At 38.6% G+C, this 25,178-nt stretch overlaps 2 protein-coding genes across 2 annotated transcripts in view; both read right to left on the reverse strand.

Moving 5' to 3' along the window:
• Window positions 1-2,885, reverse strand: part of LOC125244473 (zinc finger protein 850-like) — a 34,485-nt gene extending 31,600 nt beyond the window's left edge. The window contains exons 1-2 of the mRNA XM_048154551.1: window positions 2,627-2,885; window positions 1,997-2,131 (exon numbers count right to left, since the gene is read on the reverse strand). Of these exons, the coding sequence (XP_048010508.1) occupies window positions 1,997-2,081 (85 nt within the window). The 5' untranslated portion in view covers window positions 2,082-2,131; window positions 2,627-2,885. The remainder of the gene's footprint in view (window positions 1-1,996; window positions 2,132-2,626) is intronic.
• A 4,853-nt stretch (window positions 2,886-7,738) lies between these two features.
• LOC125244474 (oocyte zinc finger protein XlCOF6-like) lies at window positions 7,739-24,382 on the reverse strand. The gene is made up of 4 exons (XM_048154552.1): window positions 24,233-24,382; window positions 23,631-23,773; window positions 18,451-19,412; window positions 7,739-11,058 (listed from the first exon to the last, which is right to left on the reverse strand). Exons 2-4 carry the CDS (start codon window positions 23,713-23,715, stop codon window positions 9,676-9,678), a joined length of 2,430 nt encoding a protein of 809 aa, XP_048010509.1. The 5' UTR covers window positions 23,716-23,773; window positions 24,233-24,382; the 3' UTR covers window positions 7,739-9,675.
• Between the last annotated feature and the right edge of the window lie 796 nt (window positions 24,383-25,178).

A 25,178-nucleotide genomic window follows, 5' to 3' on the forward strand; every position in this document is an offset into this window, starting at 1 on the left:
CCATGTGACATCAGTGGGTTAGTTAGAAGTTTTTGAAGCATCGAAAATACATTTTGGTCCAAAAATAACAAAAAACTACGACTTTATTCAGCATTGTCTTCTCTTCCGGGTCTGTTGTTCATCCGGGTTCATGACTCCGCAGTGATGCTGATGATGTGTTATCTGGTGCGCCAGAGCTTCGTTTACAGTCTGAGGGAGACGCACGCTGTATTCAAGCTATTCTACATTGTTTGTATTTTAGTATTGCTATATTTTTTAAAATGGTGCGTAAGTGTGCATGTCGCAGATGTTCTAATCGCCAAAAACAACCACGTAAAAGTGCATTACCAACGACGACAGATGAAAGGATTCAATGGAATCAATTCAATGGAAAGAGAAGAGAAGACAATGCTGAATAAAGCCAAAATGTATTTTCGATGCTTCAAAAACTTCTAACTAACCCACTGATGTCACATGGACTACTTTGATGATGTTTTTATTATCTTTCTGGACATGGACAGTATACCGTACATACATTTTCAACGGAGGGACAGAAAGCTCTCGGACTAAATCTAAAATATCTTAAACTGTGTTCCGAAGTTGAAAAGAGGTCTTACGGGTTTGGAACGACATGAGGGTGAGTCATTAATGACATAATTTTCATTATCACCCCATGTTGGGTTAATGGCCATGTGCCCACAGACACTGACCAAAACCCCAATACACATCACAAACACACACACACGTATGGAGACTGTATTTACATTTAGCCTCAAAATATGACTATGCCAAATTGCACCCGTTGTTGTATTCAAGTGTGCATGCATGTATCCATATTATATAAGCTTAGTTATGACTTTAGTTGTGTGAGTTGTACCCCCAAACCTTTATATGTGAGTGTAAGACTGTATCTCTGTCTTTATGTCTTTTTCACACTGTCATGTTTGGTCTTAAATGAATCCTCTCAGGATGCTTTAAATAACTATGTATGTTCTGTTACGATACCATACATCAGTCTATTTTTAAGATCTTTTGGAGTAAAAGTTACCAATTCTGAAACCATCATAAATTATGCAAATTCAGCCGCAAGACAAGACAAAGAGAACTTTTCCTTCCTCAAAATCCACACTGGACATTGGCTGTTCAATAGGGCTGGGTAAAAAAATATCGATCTCCTGGACGTCTCGGCGACTGCGCTCCAATCACTCTCCTCTTCGGGATGACCACCTTTGGCGAAACAAAGTTTCAAGTCCTCAGTTCAAAACTTCCCGCGGAGACGGAAGAAGCCAACAAACTGCAGCCACGGACGCGCTGAATCTTCACACATATCTTTTTGAAACTCAGCACGCAAACTCATGCAGGTTCTGCTTCTCTCTAACTTAGATGTGATAAGTTACACGACCTAACCAAGTGAGACTGATTCTTTGCTGGCTTTTAAGGGACTGTCTGTGAGTTTTGCCATTTGTCTTCTCTCTTTTCCTGTCTTTACTTTCGCTTCTGTATGTTTATTCTTTGTGTATATTTAGCCGTATAGCCTATGTATTCGTAGTTTCATATATTAAATCCATTATATTCATGCTCGATTGTTTCTGTTACTTCTACGAAAATCAAGTTACTTCTACGTTTCGATTTTGCAAACTGCTTTACACTTTAATGCTAGAATAGGAAATTATTTCTCATGGCCAGAGGAATAATCTCCTTTTATAATAGTCGATAAGGAAAACTGATAGGTTTCACCCATAATTTGAACTAATTAATTAATTCGTTAGATGGTGGTTCACGGGGACTTTAAACTTGCCAATCACAATCTACTTAAAATGGGAGAACGTTTTAGGCTATTCATTCATTCTTGAAAAACAAATGAAAAAATAGGCTAAAAGTTAACCACAAGTTAACTACAGTGGAATTAAAATACAGGGACAAACTATCCCAATAAAACGCCCTCATGTTTCAACTAAAGCGAATGATTAATGTGCGAGCTTATGACTGAGTTCAGCTTTAAGAGAGTGAAACCAACCTGTTAGTGTCTCAGTTTCTTCTTGTTTCAGACTGAATGTTTCTTCAATCTTTATGTCTGCACTTTCCTCTTTAATAAACTCCATCTTTATAATGGTGTGTCACCTGGATCTCAGTCACTTCACCAGGAGTTTTTCTGAAAGAAGAAAAAAAGAAAAAGAAAGAAAGAAAAATAAATACAGACTAAATCTCTGGGTGTGTCTCAATTATATCTAGTTCAGTAGTTCAGCACACTGGAAAGAGAGTCAGAGTTAATGGACTTTTATTACCTGATTAGACTAAAAACTAAAATTATAAATTCATAAAAGAACAAAAATTATACAAACTCTATATTTAGTTATATTTTGTATTATTACATTTTCTATAGATTACATTTATTAGATTACACAGATTAACATCAGCAGTTAATTAGTTATATTATTAATTTTTACGTGTTTGTTTAAACATTTGGTTCAATTGACTCGGACTTTTGAGCGAAATGAGACGAACCTTTTCTATTACTCCACATTTTATGTTACTGTGAATACGCTTTACTAACAAAAACAACGTTTACTCTTGTTATTATATACACCATCACAGTTGTCTATAAAGTGTCTCAATGTAAACACTGTAAATGACTACAAACACAAACCTTTCTTCAGTCGAATCACATCAGATGCCGGAGCACGGCGCAGTTTTTTGACGTCACACCCCACACCAAAATAAAAGTCCTGTCTGCACGTTAAAACTAATAGAAGTCTTCATACAGAAAAACATTCATATTGTTGATTTGTGGGATGAATCAGAGATTTTCCATACCGTTTTTCAAGAGCTTCTGGCTTATATCTAAATGTAAGCAAGTGTGAACTGCTCTCAGTTCAATAATCTACAAAGCACTGATATTCTCAGTCAAGAATAAAGTTAAAATTCTTGGTCTTCACATTACAAAGGATTGTAAAGAACTTTTGAATATGTTAAACTTAAAATTGTGAAGTTTTAGATCAAAATTAAATGTGTGATTGCAGAGAGATCTAACTAATAAATGTAATGTAATTATAATATAAACAAGTTCCCTATTAAGCTCTAAGATTTCCATTGATTAAGGGTGGACATTGATTTACCAACATAATTTTTTCTCCCCACAATAACAGGTACATATTGAAAAGTAACAAAGGACTGGATAGAAATGAACATATGATCTGTCTTTGATCTTATTAATAACGAGCAGTTTTGTTTAAAATATTTTTAGCTGTATAAAGGAATATGATTCACTAGATTAAAGTCATAGCCCTGTTTCTTCAGTTGTTACTCCTCATCTACACTTATTAAGAGTGAATGGTGTTAAAGGATTAGTTCAGTTTTAAATAAACTTTTCCTGATCATTTACTATAATTTATAATTTACAAGCGGATAGGGCGGGGAATGTTTTGGTTTTGTTTTCATTTGTTTAGCACTGCTCATTTTCTTTTTCTCTGTGGCTTTTCAATTTATTATTTTTATTTTCTTAGTATATAATTGTAAATAAGGATTTTGGTTGGTGTTTTCATGTGTGTAAATTTATTTTTCGAACCACATTTTGTCATGTCTGATGTCCTTGTGTCATTCTCAAAATTGTTATTTATGTACATTTTTTTTTTAAATGTACATCTTCCTCATACCTCTATTCAGACTCCTGCAGCCAGTTGTTCAAGAAGTTTAATGTTTTGCTATCCAGTACCAGATAATCCATCTTAGTTTTGTCTTGGTTTTTATCAAAGCAAATTGGATTGGATCCCCCTGACCCAGATAAACAATTTTTCTGATGATCAAATCTGGATTACTAGTGCTCTACGGAGCTCCTGAAAAAGAATATGAGGATATGGAGGAAAACATTTCAATGCTTTTTGCATTCTTTAGCGTTCACTCATACAGAACTTTTGACTGGTTCATCTCTTATGATTGTGCCAGTGTAGTTTACAAACAGTGGTAAAAACACTTTGGATGTAATCAAATGTAATATTTTTTGGTTTGATATTTACAGTTGTTTGGGGATCATTTAATGGCACCAAAATCTTTTTTTTTTACTTTACAGGTTACCAAAAGGCTGATGTCTAATTTATTACTTCAACAGTTAAACTAATTAAGAACAAAATAAAAAATGTTTATGTAAATTAAATATATATTTACCAGTTTGTAAGTTTTAATAAATTTTTGTTACTGATATCCAGCCTTCTGATAGGATCAGTATAATCCAGATTTTTTTGGATAAAAGGTATCCCAATCTTACCAAAAAGTTTTGAACACCACAAACTGATGATTTTATTTAGATCAAAACCAAGATTGGATTTTGTGATCTAATCTGATTTCAAAATCCTTTTTCCCTTTTGACCAACCCATTTTCAAGATTTGATCCAATCCAATCAGATTACTTTTGTATAACTGGCACTGAAAATCTTGCGGCACTGGTTTGGTTCCAATTAGGCCAAAAACATAGGACTAGTTTGCAAAAGTAGGTTTCTAAAAAAAAACTTTGCTTGAGCGAGATGAAATCTGAGGACAAAAGATGGACAAAATTTGTCTGTCAAGGATTCAAACGATAAGCAGTGTGAGTAATACCAGCCCTCAAAGTTTCAGGTCTCTAAAGGCATGAACACACCAAGCCGACGCCGACGAACTAGTGGCGGCAAAAGCAGACTGCGGGGTTGGCTCATGTCGGCAGCGTCTGTGTCCAAAGTTGTCCTGACACACCAAACCAACGCTCGACGGCCAAGTAGCATGTCCATTCTGTGTCTGCGTAAGATGAAATGCCTGTCCGAACCAGCAGGTGGCAGTAGCTGAACAGCCAATCAGAATGATCAGATATTATTATATCACAAATGATATTACAAAACTAAGAAATCATTCTAATTTGACTAGGAATTAGGTTTAAAATAATTAAAAGTAATGTTCTGCTGTTGTAGAGTGTTTGTGACTGCAGAGCTCAGTGCAATAAATCTAAAGCAGTGCTAAACTGCTCACAGCATCATATAATTAACAACACAAACTATCAATGTATGAATCAAACTCACACGACTGCCGCCAGATTCTTTTCCATGCATCAGTTTATTATATCCATGTATGTACAGTCAAATCATATAAAACAGTGAAATCGCACTGGAACTATGTCCTGTCTGTCTTGCCTACACTGTGACGTGAGCTCCAGAGAGACTATTCACTCCTGTTGGTTGTCGTTCGTGAAATTCGCTCCTGATTTGCATAAAGTTGAAATATCTCAACTTTTGTCGCGTCTCCCGTAGCTTGACGCACCTACATTCTGTCGCCAACGGTCACTGTCGCTCTTGTCGCCGGAAGTCGCCAGCGCTCCATTGAAATGAATGGGATCCTGTCACTTTGTCGCTGGCAGTGTGAACGGGGCTTAAGACTTACAGTTCAGTCTGCCGATCACTTTTTGAGGAGAATGCTGATACACGCTTGAACCCTTTAAAGGTGCTAAAGAGGTTCTTTTTGTCGACTGAGTTTTTGAAATGAGCGCATGTAAGAACAACCCCCCTCCTTCACAGCTCATTTAGAGGGAACGCCTCCCAAAACTCGTGCACGAGTATCGGAACACGAGTGTTTACCACCGGCATTTGCTGTGTTATTAAGCCGGGTACACATTTAACGACTAGCTAAAACATTCTGACTATGCTCATTTTTATACTTATAGATTTATATACTTTCACATGGAATTTGAACACCGACTGTAATCGCAGACTGAAAGCAACTGGCTCTGACTGGACGCGTTTGAGCGCGATCAGTCATAAGTATCAATTTACATTCATAATCGGCCTTACAATCGTTAAGTGTGTGCGCGACTTAAAGCCGTGGATTCATTATGTCGGACTCACCGCAGGTAACTCATAATCTGCAGTTGTTACTCCTGTCTCCTGACAAAAACATTGCATGCGGCGCCTGTGGAGTGTGGAAAGTTACTGGAGAGCGCAGCCACGCGTCTCTCACATGGATCGTCATGGCAGCGATTGACAAACCAGAGGGCCAATCGTTTACGCGATCATCGCGTAAACGATTGGCTGATGTTTTTAAGGCCCTACCTCGTGCACAGATGATGTATATTAATATTATTACTTTCAGTGCACCTAATAAATAGTCTTTTATCAGTTAGTAAAGACAGTTTCAAGTAATATTGCAAAAATGTATAAAACAAAACATCCTCTTTAGCACCTTTAAGTCTGCGTGAACCGGAAGTTGCAAACGACTTTTCTCCAGTGTTGTGGTGTATTTCCAAGTGAAACGGAATATTGAATAGAGGGCAGAGTTTTACTTCAGCACTCCTCCTCTCCATCTCTCTAATAGGGTTGAACATTTGCATGACTCTGTAAATCAGTATTTTTTTTTAAATAATACTTAACAAAATTAAAATGTTTTCCTCCATAGTTAATACATGAGTGATTTTTTTAAAAAATAGCTCTATTTTGTAAACTAGAAATGTAGTGTTGCATTTCAATAAGGTTTTCAATACACTTCAAGAAGAACAAACTGTGTAATGTCATTTAGAACAAAACCAGGCCAAAACGAAGTTCATTTGGACTTCGAAATAGCTTCCTAAAGTAAACTTTCCTGAAACGTTCTGGTGGGTAGTGAAAGATTGTGTATTTTCATTATCTTTAGCTAGATGCATTTACATTGTGACTGTGCCTCAGATGAAATCAACTCTGTCTGTGTTTGTAAAGGTGTGAACCAAATGGCCCAGACATATGGCCCACAGAAACTGATGGTGTGAATGACAAAGAAACAGCAATGCTTAGAGTAGATTGTAGGGTAGATCGATCTCCTGTGGGAGGTCCTAAAGGCCTGTACACACCGGGACGAATATCGTCAGCATTTTTCAAGACATTTTTTGTGTTCATACCCATTTTTACTGGCGATGCACAGACTGAACGTGCAAATTCAATCCCTGACAGTATGTGGCACTTGTGCTTAACGGTAGTGTAAATAAACATATTTATGATATTAATAAAGTTAAAGAAGAAGATAAAAATGCAGATATAAAATGGCATATATATGACATATGAGAGATGGTAGTCAGAAACGGTACTGAAAATAAGTCACAATGACAGTAGTGCAAGTGAAAGGTAGTGCAAATAAACACATTTATGAAATAGACATTCTCAACTATATTTCTTAAATGTAAAAGAAAAAAACAAACAGTAAAAATATAGAAATATTTACACATTTATTGGTGTGGCCAAGAACTGGCAGAGCACCCATAGCGTGCGTCTCAATCAGCTCCCTAGTTCAGTAGTCAGGGCACTGATCAGGGAGTCGGCCACATTCATTTACATGGTATAATCATACACGACCTAGAAAGCTCGGGAGCTGATTGAGACGCAGGGATAGTTTGTAGGAGTCTTCCTCATCTACTTACTTCCTCTTCGTTGTCAAGAGGTGCGTTCCACTCAACCGTAAGTGGACTGCGAAGTGGACTACACAGGGTATTTAACCACCTTAAGCAAGATTCCATTCCGAGGGGGAGGAGGAGGGAGGGTCTAGCTAGCCTCTGTTTTGTTTGACAAAACACTTCGAACATCAACAGGAAGTTACTCCACACAGGATCGCTTAGAGCACCTTTAATGTTACCTCATGAGTGTTTATTATGCGGCTGCGCGTGGAAAAGAAAGTGCACAAGATGAGACCCAGACCATGGATTAAGAATACAGTTTACAGTTAACCAAATGAGAATTTATTTTCACATGGCATGACAGTTACAGCTTCAAAACTGTTAAGAGTCATTTTAAATTCTAAAGTAAATAATAATATCTATTTTTTTATGTTATATAATAATCTGCGCGACACCGTCGTTGACTTTCTTTGATGACGTTTCCAGGGCGTTCCAAATGAGCGATTATTGACAGCGAAGTCCACTTCAACGGATATACCGTGCTCAGGGAGTAGGGAGCAGTGAATACTGCGTAGGGACTCTGTCGAATGGAACGCAGCTTTGGTATCTGTGTGTGCTCGGCAAGACCGTTTTGTGCTTGAACATCACCAAGTCGTATTTTACTGTAACTTCAGCATCTGAACAAAAGGCACATGAACAAAAGCGCCACTCTCATTGGTCTGCCAGTTTTTAATGCGGCGCGTCAAACCAAAAAAACGAACCAAGGCATTTTTTAAAATAAATTACGCTTTTATGCCTGCCGTTTTTCGTGTCGGTGTACACACTCACATTGGCGCACTTTGTTTAGTCACGAGGTGTTAAATGTCGGCAATAATCGCGCATGATATTCATCCTGGTGTGTACAGGCCTTAACAGTGTTCTACTGTTTGTAGCCCTTTTGTCTTCATGTATAAAGTTCTGTCCCACAGAGAACTTCGGGTTAACATATTTTGAAGGCCAACACGCTGACATTGCTGCTGAAGAACTGTGCTACACTACTACCTTCAATAAATTCTTCTCCCCACAAGAACTCTGGTCAAGCTTACATATTTTATGTATTAGAGAAATCTAATACATTGGCGAGCCACCCAATAGACTGCTCAGCCAAATACAAGTCTACGATAGCAGACCTACTATTGGTCTATGGTGATTATGTAATAGGTAGGTGTGCTCTGGGGCTCCACCTTCTTTAATGAGGGCTGCTTCATTATAGAAATTTAAGTTGTATTTCTATTGAAAGTGACATGATCTCTTTTTTCATGTTTAATACTGTAAAGCTGCTTAATTTAAAGCAATCTACTGTATAAATGTGATGCGATGTGACTGGGGAGCTCAATTGCAGATCTGGTGCAAACATATCCACATCACTATGATCTGAAGCTTTCACAACTGCACTTTTCCCACCGCATTTATTTTGTTACTGAAAGGAAAACGCACAGCACATATTTAGACATTCATATAAATGCCACTTAAAATGTTCAATTTAATCTGCTGCCACTAAGAAAAGACTGGAAATTAATTTTGCAGTGAGTATATCAGGGCTTTCAGGGCTGGTACAAGTCCTCTCTATAACGAAAACTCTTATGTGAACCTTGAGTGAAGGCTCATGTGGTACTTTAAGGTTCCTTTATGTCTAAAACTCTTTCCACATCGATCACATATGAACGGATTATCTCCAGTGTGAATTCTAATGTGCATGTTAAGGGTTCCTGGTTGGTTGAAACTTTTTGTGTGAATTCTCATGTGGCCTTTAAGGTGGCCTTCTAGTCTGAAACATTTTCCACACTGAGGGTAGGTGTAAAGCCCCGGGTATACTTTGGCCATCCGCGTCCATGGCCGCACACCCTGTCCGCGTGCAGCCCTATTTTCGAGACCACGCGGGTCATGCACATGTGCAAGCAGGACAGAAGAGTCCACTAGGTGGCAATACGCACAGTACTGAGCACTATGTGCAGTCGTCGAAGAAGAGTGTGTAAAGAGCTATTCAAAAATAAGACGAGTAAACTCAGAAGCATGCCTTCTCCATCGTTTTTGATTCCTGTTCTCTTGGTGTATCTTCTGAACTATGTTGCAATGGTGGATGCACTATTATTCTTCTCTGATCCTGCCCAGGGAATGTCCGGTTGATGACACGATGTCTGTTAGAAGTATAGAAAACGTGTATTGTGCATGTGTCAAACTTGGTTATCCGTGCACATCCGTGGTTTAGTATACTTTGAAAGATGTGTCCGGGCGCGGAAAGTGAAGTATACCTGGGGCATAAGGCTTCTCTCCAGTGTGAATTCTCATGTGCATGTTAAGGGATCCTGATTGGTTGAAACATTTTCCACATTGTTGGCAGTGAATAGCTTCTCTCCAGTGTGAATTCTCATGTGGCAATTAAGTCGTCCTTTTCGAATGAAACCTTTTCCACACTGAGGGCATGTGTAGGGTTTCTCTCCTGTGTGAATTCTTATATGGGCTTTAAATTGTCCTTTGTAACTGAAACTCTTTCCACACTGAGGGCATGTGTAGGGTTTCTCTCCAGTGTGAACTCTCATGTGTTCTTTAAGGTTTCCTTTTATATTGAAACTTTTTCCACACTGTTGGCAGGTGAAAGGCTTTTCTCCAGTGTGAATTCTTATGTGGCAATTAAGTCGTCCTTTTCGGTTGAAACTTTTTCCACACTGAGGGCATGTGTAGGGTTTCTCTCCTGTGTGAATTTTCATGTGGTCTTTAAGGTGTCCTGTTAGTTTGAAACTTTTTCCACACTGTTGGCAGCTGAAATGCTTCTCTCCAGTATGAACGCTCATGTGGCAATTAAGACTTCTTTTTAGCTTAAAAACTTTCCCACACTGTTGGCAGGTGTAAGACTTCTCTCTAGTGTGAATTCCCATGTGCCTTTTCAAGTTTCCTTTTCGAGTGAAACTTATTCCACACTGTTGGCAGGAATAACGGCTCTCTCCAGTGTGAACGTTCATGTAGACTTTAAGGGTTCTTTTTCGATACTGATTTCGATTTCTTTTACCACACTGTTGGCAGGTATAAGGCTTCTCTCCGGTGTGAATTCTCATGTGGACTTTAAGGTTTTTATGCTGACTGAAACTCTTTCCACACTGTTGGCAGCTGAAATGCTTCTCTCCAGTATGAATGCTCATGTGGCAATTAAGACTTCTTTTTAGGTTAAAAACTTTCCCACACTGTTGGCAGGTGTAAGACTTCTCTCTAGTGTGAATTCCCATGTGCCTTTTCAAGATTCCTTTTCGAGTGAAACTTATTCCACACTGTTGGCAGGAATAATGTCTCTCTCCAGTGTGAACGTTCATGTGGACTTTAAGGTTTCCTTTTCGGTTGAAACTCTTTCCACACTGTTGGCAGGTGTAAGGCTTCTCTCCGGTGTGAACTCTCATGTGGACTTTAAGGTTTTTACGCTGACTGAAACTCTTTCCACACTGTTTACAGATGAAATGACTTCTAGTCTCTCTTTTTTGTGAGGATGTCTGTGAGCAACTAAAAGATTTTTCTTCAGTTATGAAATCATGCTGTTTCTCATTCAGATCTTTCTCCATGTCATTCAGATCTTGACTCTCCTCTTTCAGCGGCATCAGGTCTAAAAAAAAAAGGCAAAAAAAAAAAGTTATCCCCAGTTTAAATGACGCAAAGCAACAGGCATTAAGGGTGTACTCACACTAGGCATGGTTTCTTTATATAATGAACAATTTTTGTTTTGCCCTCAGTTCACAGACAAGTTTTGTACCGTAAATATGCTTGATTATTAATGGTGGGATGATATTTTTTCCTAATGAAAGAGTGCTCCGACATGACATAGCTCACTTTAAGCAGTTATTTATTTATGGTTCATAACATTTCTTACAGATTTCTGCTCATTGTAAACCAGATACAGATAAATTAGCACAGTACAAGTACATTTATTTGAATGCATTAATGAGAGAGAGAGATTGCGGTTGTGTGAATTAGTCATACCATCTTTCTATTAACCCTGTAAAACCCAAATATAGAAAAAAATTAGTAAATTTCTTTTTTGACCTCTCAGATATTGTTTTAGGAGGCCTCTGACAAAATTTTACTTTTTAGTAAGTTTTTAGGGAAATGTTGTAATATTGCAATGTTGGGCCTAGTTAGGAGCAGAATTTCTATATTTGTACTCACTTTGTCTGAACAGATATACAAAGCATTTAAGCATTCATTTGCAGGGTTGATTGCTTACTTAGGCTCATAACAGTATATATCATGAGTGATAATCACAAACAATCATATTTTTATGAATAAGCATTTATTAATAAAAATATTGAGGGAAAAAAAAATATTTATAAAACTTTTTCTTCTATCACTTTCAATGTGGTTTGAATGAAGTCTGTGTTTTGCAGTGATAGTCCCTAAGACAGTTCTTTTGAGAAGTACAGGCTAACACTGCACTTGCTACACAGTGTATTTGTGTATCCATTATTGCAGGGTCTGCAGCGTCCTCTCTTCGTCTTTACTGGGAAATGTGCAATCATGTCTGTGCGTACATCCAGTGGGGGGTGGTCTGATAACATCTTGGCATTCTGATATGGAAAAGGTAAAAAAAAAAAAAAAGTTAATAATACATATGGGTCTTATATTGTAGTAAACTGAAGGAATAGACAGGGTGGTAGACCATGTGTCGAGGGTAGAGATCTATATCCATCAAAGTATTATAATTTCAATGCAAATGCTAATCAAAAATCAAAATACTACATTCAAACAATACTGGCTGGCTGGCCTATTATTCTCTCTTCTTATCATACTAAAAGGTACACATGCATCCCCCAGAGCACAGGTTCATGTTCAAGACCATTCACACCTATCTCTGAACAATGCAACAGGTATACCCCCCCCCATTTTTAATTATGGTCTAAACTAAACTAAGTACAAATTTAACAGAAATGCACATTTAGAACTTAGTTACAATGAATCATCTAACAGTAAATTACAATTTGTGACCATGTGAGATGTGCAGTGTCCTTATGTAATGTGTAAGGAGCACAGGCTATTTTGACTACCACTCTGACCCAACGTTGTAGAATTACAACATGGACTTAATCTCTAAGGGTGCGTTCACACTTGTAGTTCGGTTCGTTTGGTCAGGACCAAAGAAGAAAAAAAAAACATTTAGTCCTGGTCTGATTAGTGTTCAGATTGGCAATTTTATCAACGAACCAAAAGATACCAAACCTTCAGGCATAGGGATACATTCACAACGTGATTGGTCGGATTTTATGACGTATTGACTATTTTGAGACAGAACTTACTGAACATCCAAAACAATGCTGTATGCTGAGGTAAATGCGCTCGTTGTGTGTGTGTAGCCTGCATGTGATGATATTTTGGCCAGCTGGGAACTCGTGAAGAGCTTATAAAATGTGTAAAGGAGTCAAAACAGTGGCGGGAATCCATCCGTCACACAAACGATCTGCTGCGTGGAGACGCGCGTCTGACGACTATGACGAGAAAAAACGATATATGTGAGGATTCTGTCCTTTTTAGGGTCTCGTCTTCCTGTTTTTGGTTCGTTTACATGTCTTTGGTCTGTGTTGTGTTCATATATCATTCGAACCGCACCAGAGTTCATTTGGAAGCTTGTTTGGTGCGCACCAGGGTTCGGATGGCAGCATTCACATATGTTCAAATGAACCGCACTAACCGAGCAATCACACTAGGGTTCGTTTTAATCAAACCAAACATGACAAATGTGAACGCACCTTAAATCAAATTTGATTAATGTTTTCCAAAATAACGAAATATCTATGTGTTCTAGACATTGTAATAAACACAAAAAATATGTAAGGAATTTTACTTACTTGAATCTTGACAAATCCAGTCATGTAAAAAAAGGAGATGAGCTCAACGCGAAGTTTGAAGGTAGAGTGACTTCATGGCCAGATGACCGGACCTATAAACACTTCTTATATCCAATAGCATTGTGAGGACAAACAATAGAACCCAAATGCTTCTTTTTAAATTGTTTAAAGTGATGTTGTAATTCTGCAACAGTGGGCTTTACAGTTTTAATTGTGAAGCTGTGGGTTGCAAGTAGTTACTTCAAAATTAGAAAAATATACTAAAGATACTTTACTGATAAATCATAGGACAGTAGCTCAATATAATGATACACATGCTATCATTCATCTAAAATCACTTGAATGTCCAAATTGCAAGCCTTAAAACACATACAGGTGAAAAAGTTTAGTGAAGACGCAAGTGAAATTTATTGCACCTTGGGGCTCACCTCTCACACACTGTGTGTGTTGTCTGAGTGTTTGCCTCCTTGTTGCTTCCATGCTGCTGACTGGACGGAGCGGAGTCATGCGACTACACACGCAGTAGTACACATGCTTGGCTCTCAAATGGGACTTTCTGATCACCTCTTCATTGAACTAAACTGTGTAATGCCTCTTCCCTGCCTTAGGGTGAAAACCACCACAACCTACCGTAACCTCAATTCTATCAATCCATTAACGTTTTCTGAATCTGTACAAACACACCTGTCCAATATTACTGTACAGACTAGTGCCCCTGAAATCTTTGCCAAATATAATGCCTCCATTTACAATGCCCTTGACATACACGCTTCTCTTAAATGTAGACTTGTACCCTCGACACATACATCTCCCTGGTTTACTCCTGCATTTCGCAAACTGAAAACTACTGGTCGCCGCCTTGAATGCCTTCACAGGAAAACCGATTTGAATATGCATCTTATTGCCTTCAAGGAACACATACAGTCAAACAAATCTGCTCTAAACACTGCACGCTCCAGCTACTTCTCTACCCTCATTACTAATGCATCCTCTCGTCCCAAAACACTGTTTTCTGTGGTCAATAAACTCACCAACCCTCCTGCACCTGTCATGAGTAACTCAGAAGACCTCTGTGAGTCATTCTTACACTTCTTTCAAAATAAAATAAATCACATATATGATCTCTTTTCACCTACTAACTTCTCTCACCCCTTGCATGACTTCCCCTCTGATTTTGTACCTGGTATTCTTACTGACTTTAACCCTCCAACCCCTGCTTATATCTCTGAGCTAATCAAGAAATCAAATGCATCTTTCTGTCATCTTGATCCTGCTCCTACTGCTTTACTTAAAAACTGTGCTCTGTCCACTACTGCCCCTGTTTCTCACGGTGTTCCCCAGGGTTCTGTTCTTGGGCCTTTACTGTTCATCATCTACATGCTCCCATTAGGTAACATTATCCGTCATCTACAACTTTCTCCCATCTCCCGACTGCATCTCTGGAGCTCAGCCACAGTGATCTTTGGGTTCTTCTTTACCTCTCTCACCAAGGCTCTTCTCCCCCGATAGCTCAGTTTGGCCGGACGGCCAGCTCTAGGAAGGGTTCTGGTCGTCCCAAACGTCTTCCATTTAAGGATTATGGAGGCCACTGTGCTCTTAGGAACCTTAAGTGCAGCAGAAATTTTTTTGTAACCTTGGCCAGATCTGTGCCTTGCCACAATTCTGTCTCTGAGCTCTTCAGGCAGTTCCTTTGACCTCATGATTCTCATTTGCTCTGACATGCACTGTGAGCTGTAAGGTCTTATATAGACAGTTGTGTAGCTTTCCTAATCAAGTCCAATCAGTATAATCAAACACAGCTGGACTCAAAAAAAGGTGTAGAACCATCTCAAGGATGATCAGAAGAAATGGACAGCACCTGAGTTAAATATATGAGTGTCACAGCAAAGGGTCTGAATACTTAGGACCATGTGATATTTCAGTTTTTCTTTTTTAATAAATCTGCAAAAATGTCAACAATTCTGTGTTTTTCTGTCAATATGGGGTGTTGTGTGTACATTAATGAGGAAAAAAATTAACTTAAATGATTTTATCAAATGGCTGCAATATAACAAAGAGTGAAAAATTTAAGGGGGTCTGAATACTTTCCATACCCACTGCATGTGTGTCTAGTTTGGTGAATAAATATTTCCATTCACAAGTTACTGATAATTATTGACATTCAGACTCCTGGGGACAGTTGTTCAAGAAGTTTAATCTGGATCAGAATGATCTGGATTTAGAAATCCCATGTTTTGCTATTCCGATCAGGCCAAGACTAGTTCGCAAAAGGTTTTTCAAAAAATCCAAAATACCTGAAAATTTCGCCAAAGCGAGATCAAATCTGAGGACAAATGACAGGCAAAATTTGTCCGTCTTGAGTCAAGGATTCCAATGACATAACACACTCGAGCCTACGCCTAACGGTTTAAGGGCCAAATTTACTAAACAGGCAAATTAGCGTGAGAGTGCAATTCCACAAATGAGCAGATGGGAGTGGAAAGTTTTGCGCCAATCTACTGCTGATGCGCAATTTAAAGAACACAGACGCAGTCAGATCATTTACATAATGACCAATGCAATCTACCAAGAGCAGTGCAAATTAGCATTGCAGGTCGACACATGCGCAACTTGTTACATGTAATATACGGATAACATCTTCCTCTGGCATTCCAAAGAAATTAATACGAGTGGAAAATATTTTCTCCCTTCTACCACGTGCTCTCTGTTCTCTGCGGTGTCTCCTCCTAGCAGCAACAATGGACCCTTCGCTAAGCCCCGCCCTCCTTAGTTACTGTTGCTACGCCTGTCAAGCTTTCGAGCCTGGCAAGTCATTTACAGTATGTATGCACCGGTGTCAGACGTTTTCAAGGAGATAATTAGTCATTTTTGGCGAACAGGTAAAATATCTGAGAGAGCAAGACAAAAGGGACTGCAGTATGCATTCGAGGGATATATCCACGACATAATATGCAACCGATTAGAAAATAATTTTATCAAAATTGAAGCTAAAGCTCCCAGCGCGAGCAGCAGCCACCTCATACGCTGACATTTCAAATGGGAAACACACAATTTATTGAGGAAAAGCTTTGTTCATCCACAGCAGGTTAAGTGAAATTTGTGAAAATAACCTAATAATAACCATAAGTCTTGTGGAATAAACACAAGACGTTAGCCTGGCCACTTTGCAATGATAACATTCTCCCGCTTATATTTTAAGCAGGCCAGGCTAACGTAACTCCGTCTTGCCTTTAATCATTTTATTTCACGTCCAAATATATGAATTATGAACAAAGAACCGTCATTCTTTCCAAGCAATGATGTGCTGAGTTATCTAGCTAGCTAACCTAGCCATCAGATTGTCCTACCCGGGCTTACTGCATATGCATACATCAATATTACATCATTGTTGTCATGATAAATAACACAAAATTACTGTATTTGCATTATTGTAAGGGCAGGTTTAATGTTGGGTAGGTGTATATGTTAATAAAGCCATAAACCATCACGCTGGAAGCACAATCTGATAGGTAACGTTAGCATTTTTCGGATTTTGTCAGATTTTGCTAAAGTTACCCACTGTTTCAATGGGAGGTAGCAAAATCTGACAGGGTAGCACAAATTGTCAGAACACCGGCATTTCTCCCCTTGGGTTTTAGGTTTCGGGAAGGGAAAAAAATTCAACCACTCCGTCCAAACTTTTAGGATACCGGGTATCAGGTTAACACAATCCATAAGCACAACGCTTCGGCATGTTCCCTCACTCGAAAGCTTGACAGACCTCCCGCGCCTAGTAACGGTTGCTAAACCACGATTGGCCTGTGGCGGTTTTCAGGCGTGGCTTAGTGAAGGGTCAATTGCAGCCACATCGCAAAATGGTTTAAGACATAATGGCGCAAATACCAGTAAATTGACTAGTGCAAACATTAGGGAATTGTGTTGCGTGATTCATTTAAATACTCTCCTCCCATAAATTTTTTGTCTGAAAGTGAAACTCCTAAAACTGCATATGCAATATGGTCAGCTGCAAAAACAACTCAGTTCATGCCTTTTCAGCACTAATTTTGCAGTGCGCGTCTTTAGTAAATCCTGACAGTAGTTTAACACCAAAAGAGGTTTGCACTAGCGCAATCTGTTAGTAAATCCTTCCCTAAGAGTTATGAGCGATTTCATACTTTTCACCACTGTAGCGCCCCCGTCAGGCCGATCGGGGTGAGTCTTGGTGACGTTGTAGCTAGTGTCAGTACTACCAGCCCTCAAAGTTTTTGGTCTTTAAGACTTACGGTTTGGTCTGCACGATCACTTTTAGAGGAGAATGTTAATACGCGCTTTCTCTGCTCTTGACTGAATAACTTTTGTAACTTAAATTGTAAGCATTAATCTGTATTTAATTTTTACAAGGAAGACTATCCAGCTTTATTTTACATTTGATTATTTCCATTCCTGTAGTATTTCTTACCAGAACACTACTGTTATACCCACCGGAAAAACTTAAAGCCTTGTTGATTTCATATCTCTCTTTATACTATTGCATTTATTTATGCAGTTGAAGAAAAGTAGATTTTTGTCTGTATGTGCTATTAATTCTTATTTTTAAGAAAGAAAATCTAAATCAGCAAAAAACGGTATCGGCAGGTCCATCAAGACCCCTAAAGCTTCAAAGTCCTATAGCTCTTCCTGGGTCAACATTTAATTCAGTAACATTAGTTTTGATTTATATGCTGTTTAATGTTGATGATCACATTATTTTACATGCATATGCTTACATAGGGTATCGCTTGTTTCTGCTTCTTCACCTGTGTTTTGATCAGGAGATTTAGTCATTTTTAAGAAGATGTGTAATAACACCCCCTACCAAATAATAGTGAAAACACTGAAAGTCGGAAATTCCCAATGGCGGGGAAGCGATTTCTGTCAATGGCGGGAAAAGAGTTAAATGAAAGATAGAATGATAGAGCAACAGAATGAACAGTGAAAGTAACAGAAGCTTGTACAATACACAAGTCAATTTATATTTTAAAATTACAAATACAATGAAAATACAGGTATTGTATCAACGAGTACCTTTTCCCTTGCATTTATTTTGTTACTGAAAGGAAAATGCACAGCACACATTTACATATTCATATAAATGCCACTTGGGATGTTCAATTAAGTCCGCTGCCACTAAGCAAAGACTGGAAAAGAACTTTGCAGTGAGTATATCAGGGCTTTCAGGGCTGGTACAAGACCTCTCTATAACAAAAACTCTTATGTGAACCTTGAGTGAAGGCTCATGTGGTACGTTAAGGTTCCTTTATATTTAAAACTCTTTCCACATAGATCACATATGAACAAATTATCTCCAGTGTGAATTCTGTGCATGTTAAGGGTTCCTGGTTGGTTGAAACTTTTTGTATGAATTCTCATGTGGTCTTTAAGGTGTCCTTTTAATTTGAAACTCCTTCCACACTGAGGGCAAGTGTAAGGCTTCTCTCCAGTGTGAATTCTCATGTGTGTGTTAAGGATTGCTTTTTGGTTGAAAGTTTTTCCACATTGTTGGCAGGTGAAAGGCTTCTCTCCAGTGTGAATTCTTATGTGGTTTTTAAATTGTTCTTTGCGACTGAAACTCTTTCCACACTGAGGGCATGTGTAGGGTTTCTCTCCTGTGTGAATTCTCATATGGTCTGTAAGGTGTCCTTTTAGTTTGAAACTTTTTCCACATTGTTGGCATGAGAAAGGGAGCTCTCCAGTGTGAATTATCATATGGTCTTTAAGGGTTCCTTTTAGTTTGAAACTTTTTCCACACTGAGGGCAGGTAAAAGGCTTCTCTTCAGTGTGAATTTTCATGTGGTAATTAAGTCTTCCTTTTCCCTTGAAACTTTTTCCACACTGAGGGCAGCTGAAATGCTTCTCTCCAGTATGAACGCTCATGTGGCAATTAAGACTTCTTTTTAGGTTAAAAACTTTCCCACACTGTTGGCAGGTGTAAGACTTCTCTCTAGTGTGAATTCCCATGTGCCTTTTTAAGTTTCCTTTTCGAGTAAAATTTATTCCACACTGTGGGCAGGCATAAAGGCTCTCTCCAGTGTGAACTCTCATGCGGTCTCCTTTTCGGTTGAAGGAAGTCTTTTCAGTCTGTGAGCAACTAAAAGATTTTTCTTCAGTTATGAAATCATGCCGTTTCTCATACAGTTGTTTCTCTTTCATGTCATTCAGATCTTGACTCAGCGCCATCAGGTCTAAGGCAAAAAAGACAAATAAAAGTTATCCCCAGTTTAAATGGCACAAAGCATCAGACACTAGGCACAGTTTCCTTGGAGAAAAGAACACAGCCCTGCACACAACAGGTAAATGCAGTTATCGCTGTTTTCCATGTTTGTGAAGTAAATATGTTTACACAGCTTTTTAAAAATGCCAGCGTTTCACATACGTTTGACCAATCAATGTACACTTATGTCACTGATAGTTCCTATAGTATTGGTTTAGACAGTACTGGAGCTACTTTAGTTCCCTCAAAAGGAGTTCCTAGAAGTAAAATCGTTCATAGTTAAAGCGACAATTGACATAACTTTTAACATTTTTTTTATTCTTTACTCTGATGTAGGAAGAATGTTTATACTGAAGGAAACTCAAACTGTATGCTTATATATTTATTTTAGATCAGTTTGTTTAGTGTAGTTAATAAAGTCTTTGTTTGTATCACACTTTAGGTTGTTCATTGGTTTGCACCTAAACAGAGTCCCCAATCATGCTGATCACAGCTACATGCACATACAAGGTGTTGGATAAGTATTACGATTTAACAGTCTATGGCCAAGAGAGTATTATGTTACTATAGTCTATAGACCAGTGGTCTCAAACTCTGCTCCTGGAGTGCCAATGTCCTCCAGAGTTTAGTTTCAACCCTAATTGAACACACACGATCCAGCTAATCAAGGGCTGCATCCGAAAACTGTAAAATGCTGCCTTCTGAGGACACATTTCAAGGTAGGAAGGCATCAAGGCACGTCCGAATCTAATGTTAGCTTCACTTCCTGTCTCATGAGATACCTTCCTCAGATCGATTTTTGAAGGAAGCATAGATGTATCCTTAGCTGCCTTTGATATCCCACAATCCTGTGCTTTCCATTCTGTGACAGTTGAGCTAGTCACAGAAGTTGCGTTAGTTGCGTTTGCTGCTCAGTTTGTGTTTTTTGATATCATTTCTATCGAGAAATTACTACTGTAATAATTAAATATTTGTTTAGTTCTCACCAAAGCTCGTGTTATATTGCTGTAGATCATTAAACTGTTATGCTGCCTCAGAAGTCTGTCCGAAATCAGTTTCGTGAGGTGCCTTCATGCACAAACGCTGCCGTACAAGTCATTCTCTTATAAGACAGCAAGGCAGCAAGACAGCTACCTAGGTTTTCGGACGCAGCCAAGGTCTTCAGGGTTACTAGAAACTTTCAGGCAGGTGAGTTAAAGCTGAATGGAGCTAAACTCTCCAGGACTGTGGCCCTCCAGGAGCTGAGTTTGAGACCACTGATATAGACGCTCTCACTAAACTACACTGGACGAGTGTTGGCAGGATGTTTAAGACAGATTCCATCAGAAATCCCTCAAATCATTCACTTGATCCAAATATTTTTTACTAGGGCTATCAATAGATTAAAATTTTTAAATCACAATTAATCGCACCCTTTTGTGCTGATTAATCACATGCCTATCATCAAATTAACCTGTAAAGACAGCCACGCGTGGCTAAAATTTTTTTTTTTTTTTCTTAATAAATTATTAAAAATAACAAAATCGACTTATTATTCCATAATTTTTTTTTCATACAGATAAAATATATCAATTGAAACTAAAGAATGTCTACTCTTATATGTGTGCAATCAGAGTAAAAACTAAATGTGTTTTTTGCAAAATTAAGAAAAATAACATGATGCATTATCTGACGTCACTTTCTCAATAAGTCCATTCTGATAGTTATTAAAAAATGAACTGTAACTTAGAGAATACTTATCACACAAACATTAGACATATGTCTAATGAAACGTTGAAATGTCAAGTCACATCGAAATAATCAATCAGTCGTTTGTGATGGGCCATGCCCACAGAGAGCGGACAGCATTCAAATTCTGAGGCGATCCATGACTCAACAGCTACATCAACTCGAAAAAATGCATAAAGCTTAGTTGGATTCATCTATAGTAGTCAACATTTGAAGTGGATCAAAACCTTTCATCAAATTTGTCTTAAAGCCTTCTTCTTAGGACAACTTTGATGAACTTTTTTGATCCACTTCAAATGTTGACTACTGTACTTTTCATATTTTTGAAATTAGGAATAATTCTAAAAGGATTTACCTCAGAGGAAGAGCGTAACCGGTTTCAATTTCTTTTCGAGGATCAACTTGATCCAGCTGAGAATTGCGAATGGTAAGTGAATGGTAAGTTTTTTATTCCTAAGTTTTTTATTCCTTTATTATAATTGTGATATAGACTAGTGTCTGTGAATATAAAACCACAAAATGAGTGTTTAAATATGAATCCTGCATATTCTGCCTGCATATTAATAATTTACATTAGTAAACATGCCATATTGGCTTTTCCAAACTATATTGTTATACTGAGATGAGTGATCTTGGGGACGGATGCATTCGAAAATGCGCTTCTGCGTCAACATCTTGAACGGGAGCTTGTGAAGTGTCCAAGCAGGTCCAAGATTGGCTGTAACCCACCGCCTTTCTTGGGTACAATGAAATAGGAGCTGTAGAACCCTAACCTCATCTCGGCTGGAGGGACTGGCTCGATTGCATCCTTCGCCAACAGGACTTCAATCTCTTTCCGTAAGATTGTGGCATTGCTGCTCCACACAGGAGTGAAGTAGATGCCCTGGAACTTGTAAGGATGCAAACTGAACTGCATAGCCGAGCCTGATGGTGCGGGTGAGCCAGAGGGATGACCTTGGAGGTGCTAGCCAGGCTTCCACAGACCGTACTAATGAGCCCACCCGCTCCACAGATGCACCATAGGGCAGCGAGGTGGAAGACAGGGACCCGACTCAGGAGGCATAGCACCCTGAAATGGGGTCTGGGTGTGTAATGCAACACCAACCTACTTCCACGTGGGGACAAAGGGTGCGTGAGAAGGTCTGGTAGTGCTCTCGAGCCGTATCCTGCTGCCCGCTGGCCAGTGAAGGAGGGGATGAGAGCGGCGAGGCTTCGTGGCGTCGCACACTGTCTTCCTCACCTCCTTCTTCAGTGGGGAGTGAGAGGGGCGAAGCATAGCTTCATGCACTGTCGTCTTCGGCCCACTGAGAAGAGGGGAACGAGAGTGGCGAGGCGTGGTATCGCACACTGTCATTCCCAAAGTCCTGAGACCCTGAGAGCAATCCCTTCTACCTCAGGGTTGCCTGTCTCAGGGCCGTTTGTTCACCTCTTGCCAGCAGGCTTGGCCGGGGACGGGACGCCTCTCTTGTGGCAAGCCCTCTGCTGACTAGGTGGAGGCTGTTGCTTAGGCTGAGCAGAGGCGGAGGCTGGCCAGTAAGCACACAAGGCAGTTTACACTCATTGGTGGGCACGTACTGCCTACTATGGCACCAGATCCAGGATGAAGGCCGGGACAGGAGATAGTCTGTCCAACCCCATGTCATCAGTTGTCGGCGGGATGGGAGGATGAAGGTTGAGGCGGGATATAGTCATTCAGCCTCATTCACCAATAACAGCGAATTATCAGTGAGTCCCAGTTGTCTCTGATGACAGTTTGTAAAACTATTCAGTGTCAAATTATCACTGCAGAGGCAGGTGTTGGTGGGGATTGTCAGCTCTTTATCAAGATGGCTCTTCACAAAATTAATCCACCTGTTCTTCATATAATCGTTTTTAAGAAATTAAATAAGGAGATTGAGCTGTTTTGTATATTATTAGAATCTCATTTCACAGATAGTTTGTTTCTGTATTGTTGAACATTTTTCAAAATAGTTGAACATTTTTCAAATATCAGTAGCCGGTAAAAAAAAAAAAAACACTGAAGCGCTGAGTGTAAAATAGATGCTCAGCACCTCGTCACACTGCTGGCGTTTTAAAAATGAGGCACTCCCATCAAAAACAATTGGAAAAATAATCTGGCCTCAGGAAAAAGCATTTTGTTGGACATATGGCCTATGCAGATAATTCACAGCTTTATTTGTCATTTCAACCTGATGATATTTGTCTTTGCTCGTATCGCTGTCTGCCTTTTTTTTTTTTTTTTGACATCTCAACTTGGATCTTCTCAGGTTGAAGGCAGCATTAGTATTTGTCTGGTCATGTGATCTTAACATGTCTGTCCACATGAGGTGACCCAAATAAATAAAACCACTTTAATTAAGACACTCATATGACATTATTCAAAAATATCGTTAATTTCAGTTTAGCGGGACATTTTAATAAGGATCAAATGATGGAGTTCAGCTTTGAGAATAAAACTGACCTGTTTGTTCCTCAGTATTTTCTTGTTTCACACTGAATGTTTCTTCAATCTTCACATCTTCATTTTTCTCTAGAATAAACTCCATCTTTATAATGTAACGTGGATCTCAGTCGCTTCACCAGGAGTTTTTCTGTGTGTTTGTCCTGTTTAAGATGAGAATAATTAACAGAAAGAAAAATAAATCCACACTAAATCTCTGGGTGTGTCTCAATATGCTCTAGTTCAGTGCACTGGGAAGAGAGTCAGAGTTAATGGACTTGAATGATCTGATTGGACTAAAAACATTAGAAACTGAAATTGCAAATCAATAAAGGAACACAAGCTCTTCATTTAGTCATTTTTTGTATTATTAAATGTTCTGTAAATCATTTAATAGATTATACAGATAAACAACAGTTTATGTTAGTCATTTCACATGTTTGTTTACATTTGGTTCTATTGAAGGAGAATGAAATGCACCTTTTCTGTTATTCAAGTGTGAATACGCTTTACTAACAAAGACCACGTTCATTCTTGTTATTATAGACACATTCACAGCTGTCTATAACGTGTCTGGAATGATTGTATTAATTTAAACACTTTAAATGAGTACAAACACAAACCTTTCTTCAGTCGAATCACACCAGATGCCGGAGCGCGGCGCAGGTTTTTGACGTCACACAGCCATATCAAAATAAAAGTCCTGTCTGCACGTTAAAACTAATAGAAGTGTTCATACAGAAAAACCATTCATATTGTTGATTTATGGGATGAATCAGAGATTCTAAAAGTTATCAATACCATAACGTTTTTCAAGAGCTTCTGGTTTATATCTAAGCAAGTGTGAACTGCTCTCAGTTCAATAATCTACAAAGCACTGACATTCTCAGTCAAGAATAAAGTCAAAATTCTTGGTCTTCATATTACAAAGGATTGTAAAGAATTTAAAGAATATTTTAAACTCATTAAGATCAAAATTATTTGTGTGATTGCAGAGAGATCAAACTATCAGAACTGTCTATTTACTCCATCTCAATTTCCCCACAGAATTTTGGGGCAATAAATAAAATCAAATTTCAACTTTATTTGGTTAAAGTGCATGACTGTGAAGGATATTACATTAATGGGGGATTTTGAGTGGAGTACTTAAATTAAAATGGTTTAAATAATTTATTTTAAATTAATTATTCCTACGCCTTCCCTATTCAACTTGCGGAACGAACGCAGCGGCAGTTACGTTTTTTCCGTAAGTTGAATATGGAAGGCGTAGGACATACAGCGTAAGCTTTTTGGAGAATATGGAAATGTGGTTTTGGTGGAAGCACTTAAAAGGCGATCATTTGTTTATATAAAGCATATACATTTACATTTTTTTCGAAAATGACGGATCATTTTTCTTGATAAGACTCTTATTCCTCGTATGGTATCGTTTAAAGCCCTTTGAAGCTGCACTGAAACTGTAATTTTGACCTTCAACCGTTTGGGCTCCATTGAAGTCCACTATAAGGAGAATAATCCTGGAATGTTTTCATCAAAAACCTTCATTTCTTTTCGACTAAAGAAAGAAAG

This window comes from Megalobrama amblycephala, linkage group LG14 (assembly GCF_018812025.1).
Source record: "Megalobrama amblycephala isolate DHTTF-2021 linkage group LG14, ASM1881202v1, whole genome shotgun sequence".
NCBI lineage: Eukaryota > Metazoa > Chordata > Actinopteri > Cypriniformes > Xenocyprididae > Megalobrama > Megalobrama amblycephala.

Coding starts and splice junctions, on each gene's coding strand:
- LOC125244474 (XM_048154552.1), bottom strand. CDS start 23,715: ATGGAGTTTATTCTAGAGAAAAATGAAGATGTGAAGATTGAAGAAACA. Junction 19,413..23,630: donor AAATACTGAGGAACAAACAG/GTCAGTTTTATT, acceptor TTTTTGCCTTAG/ACCTGATGGCGCTGAGTCAA. Junction 11,059..18,450: donor ACATGAGCCTTCACTCAAGG/TTCACATAAGAG, acceptor AACCATGCCTAG/TGTGAGTACACCCTTAATGC.